At 38.2% G+C, this 20155-nt stretch overlaps 1 protein-coding gene across 1 annotated transcript; it reads right to left on the bottom strand.

The window, feature by feature from the left end:
* Positions 1 to 18213: 18213 nt before the first annotated feature.
* LOC113451532 (olfactory receptor 10G6-like) lies at positions 18214 to 19137 on the bottom strand. The gene has a single exon (XM_026722903.1). It carries the CDS (start codon positions 19135 to 19137, stop codon positions 18214 to 18216), a length of 924 nt encoding a protein of 307 aa, XP_026578688.1.
* Between the last annotated feature and the right edge of the window lie 1018 nt (positions 19138 to 20155).

Here is a 20155-nt window from a genome sequence, read left to right as displayed (position 1 = left end):
CAAACTTATGCATTTTTGAAATTATTTTTTCACCTGTACCCTCTAGGAGTTTATCTAGTTGACTTGATTTTATTTCTATTCCATATTCTTCCACATCATTTTTATACTTTGTTTTTAACTGGAGGTATCACTACCAATCTATATTCAGACCTTGCTCCCTAAGTTCTTGGTTTGTTTTTAATATTCCTTGGGGGGTCTTAAACTTCATAGTATTTAACCATTTTTCTAATTTCTAGTACATTAGGGTGTATCAACGAATTTTTATATAATGTTTATTCTTAATATCTTGCCATATTTGCATTAATTAATCTTGTATTGCATTTTGATGGAAATGAATATGAGTCTTATTTCCTGGGTTCCACATGAAGCCATGCCACCCTGTCTGAAAGTCATGCCCTTCTAAAATTAAAGTTCTTTATTTCTTAAATTGACCCACTCTTTAATCCACATTAAATCTGCTACTTTATAGTATATTTCCCAAGTGGGGAGTCCAAATCTACCTCTGCTTCTATTATTCTGTAGTGCACTGAATTTTACCCTTGTGCTTTTGCTTACCCAAACAAATTTCATGATCATTTTATTGAAATCTGTAAAAAACAATTATCCAATTTTACAGGGATCATTTGGAAGAGGAAAAGTAGTCTCAGTAAAATATTCATTTTGATGGCTGCAATTCTCCCTAGCATTGATAGCTGTATTTTCTCCCATTTTTCTAGATCTTTCTTCATTTGCTGTGCTAATTTTATATAGTTATCTTCTTTTATTGTTGAACATCTTGCTATGAGCCAGATGCCCACATATTTGACTTTTTTTTACAATTTGTAAACCAGTTATTTCCACTAATTTCTTTTTGTTGTTGTTATCTGTTAGTTTTTTTGTTATCACTTTTGCTTTATCTTTGTTGATTGTTAGGGCAGCCACTTCCCCAAATTTCTCTTGCTCTTTTATTAATTTTCATTCTGATTCTATCAGTTCTTCTGCAAAAAATACAAGATCATCTGCAAATGCTTGGGCCACATATTCTTCTTGCTTAATTTTTAACCCTTTTATTTCCCAATTCAATCTGATTCTTCTCAACAAAATTTCTAATGTCATGGTAAAGAGCAGAGGTGGACATCCCTGCCAAACTCCTTTCCTTATTTCAAATGAGTTTGTAAGTTCTCCATTAATTATTTGACGAGCTTTCTGAATCGAATATATTGACCCTATCATTTTTTCAAATCTGTCTCCAAATTTCATTTCTTTTATCTGCTGAATCATAAATTGCCAATTCACTTTATTGAAAGCCTTTTGGGCATCAAGAAAAACAAAAACAAAAATGTTTTACTAGGTGCATCTCATAATACTCCAGAAGATCTATTACTGTCCTTGTATTATTTTTTATTTGTCTTATTGATAAAACATCATTTTGGTCTGGATGTATTTTATTATTCATTACTTTTTTCATTCTTTCAGCCATTATATTCATAAATATTTTATAGTAGGCGTTTAATAAAGAGATTGGTCTATAATTTCTTATTTATGTGGTATCTGTGCTTTCATTCCGTACCAGTGCAATATACGCTTCTCTCTACAATACTAGTAACTTTGCCTCTGTTATACCTCATTATAAATTTCCAAAACTATCAGATCAAGTACTTCTAAACTTTTATAAACTTCTCCTGGTAAACCATCTGTTCCTGGGGTTTTATTATTATTTTGCTATTAGATTGCCTCTTTTAATTCCTCTTTAGTAATGTCCTCATTTAACATTGCCCTTTCTTCTTCTGTTAGAGCTGGCGTAATCTCTCCTTCTAAATAGTGATTTAGTTTCTCATCCCTAATTTTCACTTGTTTGTAAAGATCCTTGAAAAATTCTTGTACTTTTTTTTCTTTTCCATATTATATTGTAAGTTCTCCTCATTATCCTTTAATTGCTGAATCTTTCTTTTTTTTTCTTTTCTTTCTTAATCTATAAGCAAGCCACCTCCTCGACTTATTCGCATTTTCAAGATAGTTTTGTTTTGCAGATTTCAAGGCTCTTAAATTCTTTTCCTGTTCTAATACATTTAATTCATATTTGGCTAGTATACGTTTACCTATAAACTGCTCATTTCCAGGTTTAATTTGTAATTGTATTTCCAAATTTTTAATCTCATTCCGTAATGCATCATTTTCTTTTTCTTTTTAGCATTATATGCTGTCATTAATCCTCTTATATAAGCTTTCATTGTATCCCACAAATTCCATAGAAATATATGATCTTTTGTATTCTCTTTAAAGATAATATTTTCAATTTATTTTTCATTCTCCTGCTTCTATGCCACTCACTGTTTCCTGTTGTTCCTTGTGTCTCTTTGAGCTCTTGTTCTCACTCTTCCCTCTTCTTGTAGTTCTTCTTCTCTCTTTTTCTCTTCTTCCTGTCCTTTGTCCTTTTTTCCCCTGTTGTTGGTCTTCTTGGCTTGTCAACTTCAGCTCTTCCCTACTGCTGCCTGTTTCTTCTGGGCCTATCAGTTGGTCATGGAGGTCTTGTGCTTTATCCAGGGTATCTATTTTGATTATTTTCCCCTCCCACGACACCAACATTCCCCCTGTTATTTATCCATCTAAATAATATGTTACTTTTACTGAGTAAGACCACTAAGAAATGATAATCTTTCCTTTGTTCACATATTCTTTGCAGAATCTCTTTTATGTGATGATTTCCCTACCTTTGTAAGTCATTGGCTCATCCCTGGTTATTTTATATATGATGTCTCTCACTTTTTTCTGGCAAAGCACACATGAACTTCCTTTGTCAATCTAAATCATCTGGCCTAATTTGTATAAACTCTATAAACCTTGTCCAACTTGTTTATTATTTTTCCTTTGTCTCCCTGGAGTGCCTCCACTATTATTTCCACCATTATTATTGCTAGGTTTCCCTCCTTCATCTCTACCATATTTTGGAACCTCAGATAGAATGAGGCTCTGTCCATTTCCAACTGGATCAATGAGTCTTTGACTTCCTTATTTCATTCTTTTATTCTCCGATTTACCAGATCTAATTTTTCTTCTGTTCTTTTTCCATCCTTTTCTCAATCATTTGTATTTGTTGATCATTCATTTGTAATGCTTCTTGGATTAGATCTACTTCCTCATCTAGCTTCTGGATATCATTCTTCACTTCTCTCATAGCCTCCTCCATTTCTGCTTTCATCTCTCCATGGTTTTTAATCATGTTCTCTTGTAGCTTCATCATAATTTCTTGTATTGATAATAGTGTGGCCTGCATGTTCATTGTGGAGTTTTTCTGTTGCAAACATTCCTTCTGTTAATCTTTGATTGGCCTGGGATGTTATCACTGCATTTGACATTGGAGTGGCTTTCTTCCCAGCTTTCACCATAGTAGTCGTGATGCTTGTCATTTCCTGTAATATTCTGTATTGCTCTCCTAATATTCTTTCTATCTTTTCCCAAACTACCATTCAATGTTATTCTAATTTTCTTTCCTTAAATTCTATGCTACAGTGTAATCTACAATTGTATATATTGTATTATATTCTAGATGTTCCAAATGTTAATTAAACCAATCAATTCAAAATCAATTCCAATATCAGTAACAATTATTTTAACACTGTAAACTCATATATACACACTGTCTGTTAGTTAATTAATGGGTTAAATAGTTAATTAACTAATAGTTTTATTTATAAAATTAATTTCTTAATTTATTCCACTCTAAACATAAATATATTAAACTATAGTTTTAAATTTAAATAAATTTTTAGTATCAATAGAGAATTAATAAGATAAAGGAACAATCAGTATAATGAATAAATATATAGCTTTCTCTATTTTTCAGTCAATACACTTCTTATAAATTAGGTATAATTATGTCTTTAGTTCACAATAAATAACAATCAATGGTACTATAAGTATATATCTTTTTTAAAGTTTTCATTGATATGTAATTATATAAATTAAATATATTTATCACTAGAAATATAGCTGTAGAAGAAAAAAAATTATCAATGTAATTTTAAATATAAATTAAATATTGCACTCAATATCAAGAATTAGCTTTTAGACACAAATGAATTGACATATGAAGTTTCTTTTGAAATACATTTTAAAGATTTTAAAGAGTTCCAACCAAGTTATTTAAATCTTACTATACTGAGAGCTGAAAGAGTTAACAGCTGCCTTTTTCGTTTTCAAAATGTCTGTCCTGTCACTCTCCTATCCTTAATCCTTAGTCCTTCATCCTGTTTCTTTGTTTCATCTATTGTTGCAATACTCGTTGCTTAGGAAGATCAAAAAGTTCAGCAGCTCTGTTCTAATCACTCCACTCTCTTTTCTTCATGCAGCTTACTTTCAGTTACTTTCAATTTTACTCATTTTCACTTCTTCATTTCCTCTCCTTCACCATCACTGGCTCCATGTTCCGCCCTCTTCCTTCTCTGCTCTTCTCTTTGCTCTTATTGTTCATGTGCCATTCGGAGCTTTCACTTTTGCTGTCAATCCTCTGGGCTAAATGACAATCTAATTTCTTTGCTCTCACCACTTACTCCACACCATCAACCCTCTTCACTCCATTCTTCTTTCTTGTGGGACATCAGGTCTCTGGGTCAGCCATCAAGACTCACCTCTTCAGCTCTGGAATCGAGGGTTTCTTCTCAGCGCAGATGGAGATTGCACTTCCCCACTTCACTTCTGAAGTTTCCCCTCTCTTTTACCGATCCCCCTAGGACCAATCCCTAATGAAGAAGGGGCAGACCACTGGTGGGTTGCAGAGAGCCGCCTCTCTCCTCCTTGCCTGGCCATTACTCCCCTTCCCAAAGGTGATTGTAGCAGCAGTCAGAAATGGCCACCTCAAAGAACCCAACTGGACAAGATTGTGCAGGAGGAAGTTTAAAGGAGAAAGTTTGACTGACTGGGTTGAATGGAGAAAACATCTATTTAAGGTACCTGGAACTTGAATTACAAAGACTAATACTATTCCTAAAAAAGATATTTAAAGTGGTGAAAGAGAAAGGAAAAGGAAAAAGAATTGGCTTTTTTTTCTCATATTGACAGCTCTACTTGACTTTGAATGTTAAGAAAAAGAGATCTAAATAAGAAATTGATATTAAATCCACTTGGACATGAATAGGCTATTTTTATCTGAAAATAAAGTATCAAAGGGATAAAGACTTTTGGATAATTTAAAAAAATCTCAAAAAGGAAGAAAGCAGAGCAGGGAAAAAGAGGGTGGAATCTGGAAAAATGGAGGAGTAAAAAGAATTGATAGTGGAATTTTAACAAGACTTGTAAAGGATACATTGTAGCTGAAACTTTGTTACAAGATAACATAGCCCCTGGAAAGAGAAACTGAGAAAAGAGGCAAGAAACAGCTTTGGATTATTGGGTGATTCCTGGAATTTTGGATGGTGGATCCTAATGAAATAAAATCAATTAGGGGTTGTTTAATTTTTTTTTTAAAATGGCATCACTCCTTAATGATACTTAAAGAACATAACAATGCAAATATTATCTTTCACTTTAATCATCTATCATATATTCTAACTCTTTTCTATTTCTAGTATAACAATGCTATCTCATGTACCCTTGCAGAATCCTCTCTTTAAGTTAAATTTTAACCATTGTCTCTGTGTCTTTTAAATAGGCTTATCCCTTTAATTCTTGTATGTTTTTCCTGCTTCTCTATATCTTGTTTCTGTCCTTTATAACTTTTTCCTTTCCATCTTCCCCCTCTTCTTCTCCCTCCCCTTTTTGTTCCCTTTTCTATCTGATTTTCCCTTCTGTGATCCTCCCTTCTGCTTCTTCCTAATGTTATAGTTACTTTTCAAATTACTCTTTTTTTGGTTGTTGCTTCAAGTCTTAAGTTTTTAACCCCTTTTTCCCCTTTTCCCTTTTTTACCCCACTTAAAAATGCTTGGTCATTAAAGATGGCTTCTTCTTTGTCCTGCCCTTTTTGTTCTACAAGCATTTCTTGTTGTTTTTCATAGTTCAAAATCTCCATTTCTAAAAATTGAAATACATAGCCAAAAGATCCTCTTCCGTCTTGTGCTTCTTCTTTTTGTTCATTGGTTGGGGGCCTGGCTGTGTTCTGATTGGCTGGGGGGTTGGCTGTGCTCTGATTGGCTGGGGGTGTGTTCTGTTCAGGTGGGGGCTTGGTTGTGCTCAGGTTAGTCTTAGTTGCTGGGGGATTTGAGCTGGTGAGCTGTGTTCCTGCTGTTTGGCTTCATGTTCGTGGTCATGCCACATCTTCATGGTGGGGGTCAGTTCGCTTCATGTATGGATTGGAGTGGTTTGAAGCAGGTAGTGATGCAGCTGCTGTGTGGCTTCTGGTCCGTGGTCATGTCTCATCTTCTGTGCGGGTGTGAGTCTGCTTTCTATGTGGAAGTGTGGTGGTAGCATCTTGTGTGGCCCTCATGTGTGTGGGTTTGGTGTCATTCTTCATGTTAGGTACTCGTCTGTTCATGAGGTTGGGTTTCCAAATGGCTGGTAGACAGGAGGTGTCATCTCATTTATTCATGCTGTGTGGGCATTTGTCTATCTCTATGGCTTCTCTGATTATTCTGTTGTTGAAGTGGTTGGTTTTGGTGATAGTTCTGGTATTTTTAAAGTAAATATTTAACAGAACATACCTCCAGCCAATCAGAGCACAGCCAACCCTCCCAATGAATCAGAACACAGCCAGGCCCCCAACCAATGAGAACACACCCCCACCCAATCAGAACACAGCCAAGCCCCCACCCAATCAAATCACACCCCCACTAGCAGTTAAAAGGACGAAGCAGCTGCAAACTCACATTACTCTGAGAAGCACAGAGCTGAAGACACAAGCCTGAAGATGATGAATGAGACTTCTTTGAAATGTTGCCTAGATACTTCCAATTTTATGTAGGAAAAAACCTGAATAACCAAAGATCCATATATGTGTGTGTGTGTGTGTGTGTGTGTGTGTGTGTTCTGTCTCACCTGTATCCACATGTGAGAATCCAAAGTTCAAATATTCAAGCAAACAAAACCAGACCCAAAAGAGTTAACTGCTTTTGTTTTCACAGTCCTTGGCAGTCTTCCTGGAATCTGTCTGGCAAGTCTGAACTGTCCATAAATCACAACACCGCAGCCATATGCAATTCTTTCGCACCAAAAATCCACTTTGCTTCAAGCGGGGAGAGGCATTAACACGCTTTTTATATATCCCCTGAGGGGCATGTCAGTCTCTTTAATTAATCCTTGGCTGGACATCTCTTTTCTAATTGAGATTGACGTCTCAATCTTCTCCTAGTCCTAGCATCAAGCCAGCATCCGGCAGTTTCATCATTGCTTGATGCCTCTGGCACACTTTCCTGATTAACAGTTAACACCTGAGGTGCAATCAGGGAGGGAGTTCCAGAAGAGGAAGACACCTCTGAAACTTCTAATAAATCAGGCTCATCTTTCAGATTCAACTCCTCCTCCTCCCCCAGACTCCGCTCAACGTCGCTCAGTAATGCAGGCTCGAATCTCAATTCCAGATCTTCTTCATCACTCGAGCCTACATCTGCTGTCTGACCTGGTTCAAACCTCGGAGGCACAACACACACATACACACACACACACACACACACACACACACACACACACATATATATATATATGTATGTATGTATGTATGTATGTATGTATGTATGTAGGTTTAGGTGTGTTTGAGTCTTTTCCCATGTAAGATTAAGAATATCTTGGTGACATTTCGGTGAGGTCCCACTCGCCATCCTCAGGCTGGTGCTTTCAGCTTCGTGCCAGTGCAAGCAGTGTGTGATTCGAGCTGCTGTCTCTCTATAAATACTGCTGGTGGGGGCTGGTGTGCTGGGCTGGTTGGCTGCGCTGCTGCCTTTTGATTGGTTGATGGAGTTGATGTTGGTATAATGGGCTGTGTGATGGACTTGTGAGTTTTGTTGTGGAGATATCCTGGATCTTGTGCTGTAATCTCCTGGGTCGTTTATTTTGTTCCTAAGGCATATCAAGTTATGATGACCCAGACAGAGTTCAGGATCACTTCATTTGAAGGAGTCATATACCTTCAATCATGACTTGCATATAGATGTTTGCTACAATGTCTGATATGCCTACTCCTGGGGAATGGGACAATTCGCTGCAGCCAACTTGCTGTGGCCAACTCGCCCTGGCCAACTTAACATGGCCAACTTGCCATAGACAACTCACCATGACCAACTCACTGTGGGACAACTTGCTATGGCCAACTTATAGCAGGACAACTTACCACTGAACAGTTTAACAATTCAATTTAATTTGAGTCTCAAACCTGGGTTACCAGCTTTCCAATTGACAACTGCTGAGCCTTTAACTGCTGAGCCATTGCACCCCCACTTTTAGAGAATAAAAATCTAAAATTGATTTAGAAAATAATTTTAGGAAACTACATTCTTCCTAAAAAAAATCATACTTATATAGAAAATGTTAGGCAGTGAGAATCGATGACCAAAGAGAAATGCCCTTTCTTTTACTGGGCACATTGAAGTAGAGGAAGGAACATTTGCAGGAGCTGCTGGAATTTGAAATTCTGCACTAAGTGGGCACTGGATTTGGTAGCTTAAATGTCCATTTTGAAATATATGATTCTTTCATTAAATAGGAGTACATGTCTTTCACAAAAGTAAGCTCAAAATAATATCTTGCATTGGTCCTTTTTTAAAATGAAAGTAGCCTTGACTGCATTCCTTCTTTCTCCTAGAACTGTGTTCTGGGAAGCATGTAAACTGTTCTTATTCTTCTCCATTCATTTGCTCTCAAATTAAGCATGTTTTGCTGTGAATATGTAAGTGTTGAAATGCAAGTGACTCCCAATCGGTCTACGAACAGGTGGGAATCCAATGACTGATGAAAAGGGAACATATCAGCATGCTGAATCTTTTTTTTTTGGAAAGGATGTCCTATATAATTTCTGGTTCTTCCTTTTACACACATGGATTTCATGGAAGCACAATTGCAGGACACCTGGTGGTACAATGGTTAATAACTGGAATTGTTGGTAGAAATGGTCTTGACTCTGGTGGTTCAAGCCTGGCTCTGTGAGATGTGGTGAGCTTCCACCACTCACCCCCCAGCTCCTGCCCACCAAGTGGTTCAAAAGCATGCAATATTATGAGTAGATCAATGGGTATCACTTGCATGGGAAAAAATTAACTGCATTTTTGTTTGTGAAGTGTGGAAGCCAGTAGTGAATATGGCCATATGTAGGGCAACACAACATGAGGGGAGGCATAGTAGACCAATAGAGAAGCCCAAAAGAGCCAGCAAACCAAGCATTGTTAGTCAGCTGGTGTAAGCTAGTTTGGCCCCTTAGGTGCACCAAAGATAGGCATACAAAGCCAAACAGAGCAAACAAGCAATTTAGGCTGTCAGGACTGCATTGTGTCTAGCAATTCCAGATTTCCCTGACATTGCAGGCCATACGCTAAATAAGTAAATAAATGCACAGAAAAATCATCTTCTGGAAATGCCTAAAAAAGCGAGTATGATTATACTTTCAACAGTTAAGAACCTGTGTCAGACTAAATGCAAACATTTCAAACAAAGCATCTAGAACAAAAAGCAACTTCAGGATCTCATGTAGAGGGCATAGAATACTTCCTCCATTAACTCATAGACTCAACTTATGGCAGAATTATGGTGCATAGTAAGGAAGTGATTTCCGAGGAAGTAGGGGGAACATTTCAGAGAAGTAAAAGGAAAAAAGTAAAAAGTAAAATTCATTTGAGAGAAAAAAGGTGAAAGTAACCACTTCCTTATAGTTCCCAAGATATATTGTAGAGACATATACTAGAATGCTCAGTTTTACAAGATTTTGCCTACAGGTTTGAAACAATAAAGAAATCAGTGTGGAAAAATCATCATGTGTAACCAAGCAGTTTTTGGGCAAGGAAGGCAGTCCCAAGTACATTCCAAGTATTTCAAATGGTTAATGCAATGCTACACATCACTTTTAAAATCTAAGGTCAATTCCCCAAACAATATTATTTGTTAGAGTTTAAGGACCGATCTTGAAACTACAGGTATGGTAGTTTCTTATCTGCCACCACATCTGATTGTGAAACTGTTTCCTTCCTTCTTTCACTATTTTCCTAGATTTGGATAAATACAGAGATTGCAAAGAGTGTGCCACAGCATAGACTGTGTTGTAAATATTTTAACTCTGGCCACTGATGTGTGTTTCAAACACAGATGTAGGAAAGGTCCCAAGCTTCTCCTTTCCAGTACAAGTTTCCTCAAAAGTCTCTGTTCTTGAGTTGGAGAAGAAACAACCAAATGCCTGTTCCCAGAAATCTTTCCTAAAATGATCATGATGGTCATTGTTTGGACTTAGATTGTGAAGGAATTCCTGGAAATCTTGGACCTCTTTTGTGTGGACTGTAAAGGATAAAGCCCCATGTAGGAAAGGAATGTCCCATGATTTATGAAGGGAAACTGAGGTGAACACTATCTGCACATTTATAAACCAGATTTTTGGCTTTTTTGGTGTGCCCTCCACTTCTGAAAACTGGAGGAAAGTTCTCAGAACTGATATAGTTTGAATTTTGCCATATACGATTATCACATTGGCCCTGCTCTTCATGAGAACATGGTATAGATATAGAAATTCATCCATTGCATCAGTAAAATCACTGTAAAAATCTATGTTTGGTACCTCTGATATGAACTCAGTGCAGATGCCATACTCAGAAAATGTAGGGACCACTTCCTGGACAAATTTCTCTTCTTTCTCATCCTTTGCTACAAGAATTCCAACCTAGATCTATCTTAAGTACTTCAATAGCTGCATGAGGCCCTTATGTTCATGGGATTCATCTGGAAACATTTGTTGGAAGAAAACCTCTTGAGTCTCTTTATCCATGGCTGGAGCAGAGCCATAGTTCAATTAGACAAACAGATGCAGATGGGAAGGTGTAAGTGGACCTCGACACTGTGTACATTCATTTAGTCTTTGGGTGCCCTTGGGTTTCATATATATCCAAACATTATGCAAGTAGCTGTGTTTATTTAGGAAAATCAACCAAGATGTCACTTTTAAGATATTAAGAAATGCCCTTTTCTGGGAATAGTCTCCTGGTGAATATTTCAAATTTCAACTTCCATCTGGAATTGCAGAAATAAGACTTTGGAGGTCTTCTATTGCAACCTCATGCTCCAGCAGGAAACACTACACCATTTCAGAGAAGTGGTTGTTTAATCTCCTCTGAAGAACCTCCAATAATGGAGTACCCACAACCTCCAGAGGCAAGCTGTTCCACTGGTTAATTGTATTGACTGTCAGGAAATTTCTCCTTACTTCTAGCTTGGTTTTCTCCTTGATTAGTTTCCACCAATTGTTCCTTGTGTGGCCTTTGGCTGCTTTGTAAAATAGATTGCCCCACCCCCCTTTCAGATTCCTAGATGTAATTTTTTGTGTGATCAAATTAAGCAGAAGTAATTATAAGCCTGAACAGGCAGTGTGGCTATGAGGCATAGAAAAACATTATCTATTGCCAGACATTGAATAACATCTTAAAAGTCTTCCAATCCACTCTCTTCTTCAAGCAGAAAAACCTATACCTTTCGGTACAAATGACTGTTCAATTGCTTCTTAAAAAGGTCCAGTGATGGAGCACCTGGAACATCTGAAGTTCATCAGTTAATTCCACTGATTAATTGTTCTAAGTTGGTTCTCTCCTTGATTAGTTTCCATACATTGCTTCTTGTCCTGCCTTCTGGTACTTTGGAGAATAGGTTGACCCCATCTTCTTTGTGGAAACCTCTTAATATTAGAATACTGCTATTGGGTCAGCCTTAATCATTATTTTCATTAAACTAGATGTATCCAATTGCTCTTCATATGTTTGAGCTTCCAGAATCCTAATCATTATTGTTGCTCTTCTCTTTTTGGAGTCTCAACATTTGTTTTGTATTGTGGCAACCAGAGGTGGTATTCAGCAGGTTCTGACCAGTTTTGAAGAACTGGTAGCAGAAATTTTGAGTAGTTCGGAGAACTGGCAAAAATCACCTCTGACTGGAGATTTTACAGTATCCTTCCCCTGCCATACCCAGCAAGCCACGCCCACAGAACCGGTAGTAAAACAATTTGAAACCCACCACAGGTGGCAACAATGTTTAGCCCTGTCCAATATCTCCAATATCTATTCAGAGCTTTGAGTACTTATGCTGCTATACTAATCCTATCAAGCAAAAAATCATATCTTTGAATCTGAGAGTTGTCTCCTTTCTTTAGAGAAAGAAGCACACAGACTTCTGGGGAAATATGGCAATATAATAAAGAATATCTTCTGCACCTCTTACCTGAGGAATTTTGTAAATGCACAATACAGCTGCCATGTGAAGAGAGATATCAGGTCCCCCGATCACTGCAGCCAAAGGTTTTGGGATCTCACACTTGTAGTTAGGGATAAATTTTCCATGAGTGAAAGGCAGCATCATTGAAGCAAAGTAAATCCTGCTTGGACTTAAATGTCTGTTAAAAATATGGAAGCCCAGCATGATATTGGGAAGAATCTGGCAATTTTCACTGATCTCTTTTAGAGCAAACACTAAGGCCAGGACATGCTGGTAATTCTGAAAAAATACCTTGTAAAGAATAAAAAAGAACATTATGGTCTGCTTCATTCCACATTCCATGTTTAGTTTTAGTGTCATATTTTCACCCTTCAGCTAAGATCTTGAATAATGAAATATATACCCTACAGCAGCTGGAGTTATTTTTAAGACAAATATTGGACTAAAACTGGAAACATTATTTCTGAAAACATGAGAAAGGTGCAATATCAAACCTCAGCTTTTAAGAATGGCTTATATCAGGAGGAAATTTCAGAATTTTGTTTCCAGAAATATTGAATCAAAAAATTATCATGGGAAATATATCCCATCCCCAATTCTTAGCATTAGTTACATCTTCATAAATTAAGCCATTCATATCTCTACAGTCATAAGTATTTGGATGTGATTTATTAGTTTAGCTTAGTTTACTTTAGTTTACTTTGTTGTCATTGCACATCATACAATGAAATTAAATACCATCTTCAGTTTACATTATGACTATGAAAATAAACACAAAACATATCCTTCACATTCTATACATTGAATTGAAAACCTCTGATTGTATTAATATTGCACTACACAGTACAGTACAGTATACAGTATTATAAACATGTTGGGGCTGTAGAATGAGTGCAGAAAAAAAACCCACAAAATTGATTAGGGGAGTAGAGGCTAAAGCTTAGAAAGAATAGTTTCTGGAATTGGGTTTGTCTAGTTTAATGAAAAGAAAGACTGGGAGTGACATGATAGCAGTGTTCCATATCTCAGGAGTCAACCTATTCTCCAAAGCACCTGAGGGCAGGACAAGAAACAATGGGTGGAAACTAATCAAGGAGAGAAGCAACCTAGAACTAAGGAGAAATTTCCTGACAGTTAAAACAGTTAATCAGTGGGATGACTTGCCCACAGAAATTGTGGGTGCTCCAATCCAGTAGGTTGTTAAGAAGTGATTGGACAACCATTTTTCTGAAATGGTATAGGTTTGACTGCTTGAAGACCTACAGTAACTTTGTTATCCTATCCTATTCTATCCCATCCCATCCCATCAAGGTATTTCTTTCTGGAGCTTTTGTCATTACAAGAAAACATTTGAAGCATCATGTGATTTTACAGCAAGGTCCAGAAATTGACAATGAATGGATGATTACTTACATAAATCTATCCTGAAGTGCCCGAGAAGGATGTTGCATGAAATCAGTGGAAATAGAAAATGTAAACAATACAGAAATAATGCCAGCAATGTTGATGTCTCCAAGCTGATGATACGTGTGACGATTAGGAAGAGGCTCCTCATGGCTACATTGAAGGCTAGGATTCTTGCACACTATTGAGGGATTACTATTAACAGCAAAACAATGAGTACGAACATCTTCAATCAGTGTCTTCTTTCTGTGTGCAAATGCCTCTGTCTGCAAAAAGATCTTTGAGGTAGATCAGACTCAACTGTCATCTTGAGATGTTTTTCAGACACAAAGAGCGAATGCAATGTGCTATCAAATCAATTCACGGAGCTCTGAGGCTCTGAGCCATGGGATGGAATATCATGGGGATGATAAATAGCATCCTTCGGAGTCTGTTCCTCCTATTTCCACAGGATCCCATAGGATCTGGAGAAGAGAAACTGGCTAATTTCATAATGATAGTGAGACAGTCATGTATGTGAACATGTGAGTCCCTCCTGGGGCAGGAAGGCACCAGCCACAAAAAAAAAAAAATCTTTATATCCACAAATGAAAATACAAATGTAACTTTAGGCATTGACATAGATTCTATTCTATTCTATTCTATTCTATTCTATTCTATTCTATTCTATTCTATTCTATTCTATTCTATTCTATTCTATTCTTAGTTCAGTCTATAGTGTAGTCTAGTTTTCCACTTTACTACTGTATATTATTCTCTGTTTTCCACTGCACAGCAGTCAACTCCCGTTCTGATTCCCATTCCCTAGTCTAGTCTAGTCTACTCCATTGCTCTCCATACCCTACTCCATTCCACTTCACTCCACTCCACTCCACTCACATTCTCATTCTCATTCTCATTCTCATTCTCATTCCTATTACCATTCCCATTCCCATTCCCTAGTCTAATCTAGTCCATTGAAATTTTGTCTTCCACTAGACTACTCTACTCTACTCTACTCTACTCTACTCTACTCTACTCTACTCTACTCTACTCTACTCTACTCAATTCCTAGTTCAGTATATAGTGTAGTCTAGTTTTCCATTGCACTACTGCATATTACTCTCTGTTTTCCACTTCACTGCACTGCAGTCAACTCCTGTTCCTGTTCCTATTCTCTAGTCTAGTCTAGTCCATTGTAATCTTGTCTTCCACTAGACTACTCTATGTTGCTCTCCATTCCCTACTCCATTCCACTTCACTGCACTCACATTTTCTCATTCTCATTCCCATTCTTATTCCCATTCCCTAGTCTACACTAATCTAATCTACTCTACTCTAATCTACTCTATAGTATAGTCCAGCTTTCCACTGTACTACTTTACATTACTCTCCATTCTCCACTGCACTCCACTGCATTCCTATGGAATTCCAATTCCAATTCCAATTTCATTCCAGGATGAAAACCTCCCAGAATCCATATGGGTCAATGTAAAAAGAAAAAAAAAAAGAATTGTTTTGGCTTATACTACAACCACCCAACCAAGTAGAAGAAATAGATAAACTCTTTGCTAATCAATTAATAAATATAGATAGGAAACATACCATAGTAGTAATGGGAAATTTTAACTACTCTGATGTCAACTGGGAGACAAACTCTGCTGCAAGTGGGAGATTGAATATATTCTGAACCAACATAGCTGACAATTTTGTCATCCAAAAGATAGAGGAGGGAACTGGAGGAAAAACTATATTGGACCTAATTCTTACTAATAGAAAATAAGTAATAGAGGGAGTTAAAGTTTCTGGAACCTTGGTCAGGAGTGACCATGTCATACTGGGTGGGTGCTTCATCACTCAAAGTTTTTAATAAGAAACTAGACAGGCACTTGCCTGAAATGATAGTGGTGGTGAATCTATGGTATGCATGCCACAGATGGCATGCAGAGCCCTCTCTGTGGGCATATGTGCCATCACCCCAGGTCAGCTCTACCACATTTCTCCATGGCATTCTCTCTGTTGTTTGCAGAGAAACACGGTCATGATGTTCCAAAGAAAAGGCTCATCTCCCAGATCCTGCCAGCCTAAATCCCTTGACTGATGGGATCCACAGCATAACTCTTCTGCTGGTCCTGGTGGGGCAGGATCATCCCAAAGGGCTGGCTATACATACATACATATTTGTGGTCACCATCTTGTTTTTGCTTGATGCTGGGTTTTTGCAGTGATTTGGTAGAGCCCCTAGCTAAGATTCTATGCCAATCAGAGAACCCCAAATCCCACTCCTGGCTGAACCCACTCACCCCATCCCACCCCTCCCAGGAGTCTCCACATGGTCTATTTTTGATGCAGGTAAGTGCAGGGCTCATGCAGAGGCTTGGGGAGAGCAAAACACAGGCTTGGTGGCAGACTTGAACAGTGAGGATGTTCTGCTGGAACTTGGACCAATCCTGTAATCTGGGGAAGAATCTGATGAGTGCTCTGCATTGGAGGCAGAGTTGGGGACAGGGCCATCCAACATTTATCAGATGCCTTCAGAATTGGAAATAAGTGGGGAAGAAGAATAGCTAGAGCCTGTTCCAGATGTGCATATGCTTAGAGCTGTCAGGAGAAGGGAACAACTAAGGAGCAGGGGTTGACTCAGAAGAAAAGGCACCCTCTCATAGGGAAAGGCCCCTCCCATATGGAATAAATAGGGAAAAAGGGGGAGGGGTGTTTGCAGGAGACAATTGATTCACTTATGATTGTGAAGATTTGCTTATCTGTGTTTGTGCCTCACAGAGACTCCTTATCAAGTATTTTCTTTTACAGCATTGCAACTGGAAGCTCTCAGCCTGGAAACTAGCCAAGGACTGATAAGATCTATTCTTGCACTTAAACTTGGGAAGAATTATTGCTGGGACTTTTCTGGGTGTGAATGCCAGGAATTACATCAACCAACTAAAAATACCCCGCCCCCCCAGGACAAGGAGTCTGTTTAGTGATTCTCTTCAGCCAGGGTCAGAAAAAAAACCTTGCTTTTCTCCACTTTAAATTTCATCTTGATCCCAACAAGAGGCCATTGTTTAAGTCAGTCAAGATCTTTTGGGATCCCAAGCTTGTCTTCTGGGCACAAGGAGAGAAAATGATGATGACTTTTCTAAGATGGATGGAATATTTTTCTAATTCAGGTTATGACAATTTAGGAGTAAGGAAGTAAATATTGAAAATCAGCTAGAATAAAAAAAAAGGTTGAACTGGGTGAGCCCTGATATGCCTCCTCTTAAAAGCTTTGATGCTCACACCTGTGAGTTAATGAGCAGAAAACCATTTTTATTTGTTTTTAGAATTAAGGTCTTCCAATCAATATTGTATGGCATTAAATGTAACAAATGTAACTGGAAATCAAGTGGTAGCATCAAAGGAATTATGAATTTGAGGAATTGAATCACACATACAAAGTGATGGCAACGTTCCCACCCACAATAGTTCAAATTGTCCATCCAATTAAAAGTTTCATATAATGTCATGTGGGCATCTTCAGGTGGTGATGAGGCATCTGTCCATTGAGCTTGGCCTATTTTGATAAAGAAGTGCGCATAGCATAGGAAAGAGGCATAAACAAGAATCTCCCCCCACAACGTATACATTTTTTTTCTCTCAAACCTCCAGCTCACTTCCCATAACTATTCCACCCTTCCTCCCCTCGTTACTTATGACAGCCAAAACATGCAAACAAAGGAAACAAATCTTGAAGGCTGACACAAGCACTGTTTGATTAACTGGATTGTCAATAATCATGTTCTGAAAGCACACAGTTCTCTTTTTTATTTATTTGGATTTGAATTTATATCCACCCCAGCCAAACAATCTCAAGATGGCTCACATGGTGCCTGTGTCTACAGGTTAATTACTATAAAAAAATGTATGCTTGGAATTAAAGCCCTCTAGTCAACAATGTATAGCAATGCCAGTAGGAGAGTCACTCTACACGATTTCAGGAATGCAACAGTGGTGAATTTCTGTAGCTCAGGTGTAGGATGAGGGTGAAAGTGTGTTCTTTGAGCTTGTGAGTTGATTTCCAAATGTTATGTTACCAGGCTAGGTAACATCTTCAGTGGAATTTAGGGGACATCTGTGTTACTGTTCTATTTATAAGGGTTTCAGGTCTGGATGTGTCAAGTGAGGGTCTTGTGATAGATCAGTTGTAAGTCATCAGTGAACCTTATGATGGATCTTGTGATAAGACAATTAGTTCAGGTCAGGGTTGTTGGGAGGTGAACTGCTGGTGGTGGGGAATTGCATGGGTTGGTTTAGAGTGGGTGCCATCTAGTTGGCTCTGTGGTTGATTTGGATTCTGAGGGGTTTGTAGGCTGGTTATAGGTCAATGTCTCTGCTGATGGAATTGCTTGTGGAATGGTGGGTGGTAGCATGGCCGATGATTTTTGTGTTGTTCCAATTGCACTCATGCTGTTGGGTGTTAGTATGGGTAACAATTAAGGATTGGGGATTGTGGCTTTTGACTGCCATTCCAGGAATGTTCAAAGAACCAGCTTAGGATGATCTCCTTGACAAGTTTACAAGGGAAACTTTTATGTCCTTGTTCCTCAGTGTATAGATAATAGGATTCAAAAGTGGAGTCAGTGAGGTGTAGAAGACAGCCACCACTCCATCCAGTGGATCCTGAGATCCTGGTCTAAGATAGATGAAAACAAGGGGCACATAGTAAGTCACCACCACAGTTAAATGAGCAGTACAGGTAGAGAAAGCCCGTTTACGACCTTGAGCACTGCGAATCTTCAGGATGGTGGAGACAATATACATGTAGGAAGTCAAAATCAGAAGGAAGCATGTGGTGGCCACAAGACCGACATCCACCATGGTTACCATCTCATTGAGTGTTGTGTCAGCAGAGACCAGCTTCAACACAGCAGGGATATCACAGAAGATATAGTTGACCTGGTTTTCTCGACCAAAGGGCAAGCGAAAAACAAGGGCTGTCTCCATTATGGAGTGAAGACATCCTCCAACCCAGGTGCCCATGGCCAGGAAGAGACATGTCCTGTGATTCATGAGGTTGCCATAATGGAGTGGTTTGCAAATAGCCAGAAAACGATCATAGGCCATCAATGTATAAAGGAAGCATTCTGTGCAACCCAAAAAATGGAAGAAGAAGAGTTGACATACACAACCTCCAAAGGATATGACCAACCCATCTTCTAAAAATCCAACAATGACCTTGGGAACAATCACGGTGGAGACTGTCATGTCTAGAAAGGACAAATGGCAAAGGAACCAGTACATGGGCTTGTGGAGATGGGCATTAGACAGAACAACGAACAGGATCAGAAGATTGCCAAAGAGTGTCATTAAATAGATGAGCAGGAAGAAGATAAATAAAGATACCTTCAGACTATCAGGATATGGAAAGCCAACAAGGATAAACTCATTCAAAGAAGTTTGATTCTTACATTCCATCTGTGCAACATCAAGTATATAATCAATCATGGAAAGAGGACAAACCATAAGCAGAACAATAATGAAGTCTTTAAGCAGATGTTCCTATTGAACAGCAACCTTCCCTGTTGGGAGGAGTGCCCAAGTGCAAAAGTAGGCTACACATTCTGTATAAAGTGAGCTAGCTTTGACCTTTCCTGAATGCCTTAGATCTGTATCTAATAGTTCTCTTGTGAAAGCTACCAGCCTGTGTAATACGGAGAGAGATTAAATAGTCACCTTGAACCTTACACGCATAGTCTGATTGTTTGTTCCTGACATAAACAGATGTTTAATGTACTTTGTTAGAGTTTGTTTATTTCATGTTTCTATGTCCTGCAAGCACCAATTTGCATGTGGTTTAGTAGCAAATGACACACAGATTGTTCCGATTCCTCCAAATAGTACCTATGTAGTTCACACAATATTATCATAGCAATCCATGGTTTGATATGAAAAAGGCCCAGAACATAAGTTCTGAGAACATAAGTTCTGAGAACATCTTCCTTCAGCAGATGAAATAGGCTATAAAAGGGCCATCCATTCTTGAACCAGAAGAGGTGAACTGTTGAAATGGAAAGTAACAGGAAGTAACAGGAAGGTGGAATATTATATGTATTTTGTTCTGTCTTCTGTCTTATGGTGGATACATTCAAATAGAAGATAACTTTATAACATCAACGAGAGAGGCTTTAATATGGGCTCCTGCTTTGAACAAGAAGTTGATCTCAATAGCCTTGATGGCCTTTGCACTTCTGTAATTCTATGATAAAAAGAGTTCTTTGAAGGGGATAATCAGAGCAGACCATCAAGCCCTATTTTCCAAATCTCTAAATCACTCTCTTTGTTCCTTGCTGATCAGATCAGCCTTGGACATTCCTCCCAAAGGCTGCTCAAATGTTTTGCTGTTAAGATAAGGAACCCTTCATATCCAAATCCTTTTGCAACTTCATATATAGATGACATTTTCTTACCTCAAACTTAATAAGCATTTTGGTTT

The sequence above is a fragment of the Pseudonaja textilis genome, chromosome Z, assembly GCF_049901715.1.
Source record: "Pseudonaja textilis isolate UNSWEBS1 chromosome Z, rPseTex1.2, whole genome shotgun sequence".
Classification (NCBI taxonomy): Eukaryota; Metazoa; Chordata; class Lepidosauria; order Squamata; family Elapidae; genus Pseudonaja; species Pseudonaja textilis.
Note: the sequence above shows the minus strand (reverse complement) of the source record. Positions and strands in the feature narration are given on the sequence as shown.

What these genes read in the sequence shown, in the direction of transcription:
- LOC113451532 (XM_026722903.1), bottom strand. Translation starts at nt 19,137, where the DNA reads ATGGAATGTAAGAATCAAACTTCTTTGAATGAGTTTATCCTTGTTGGC.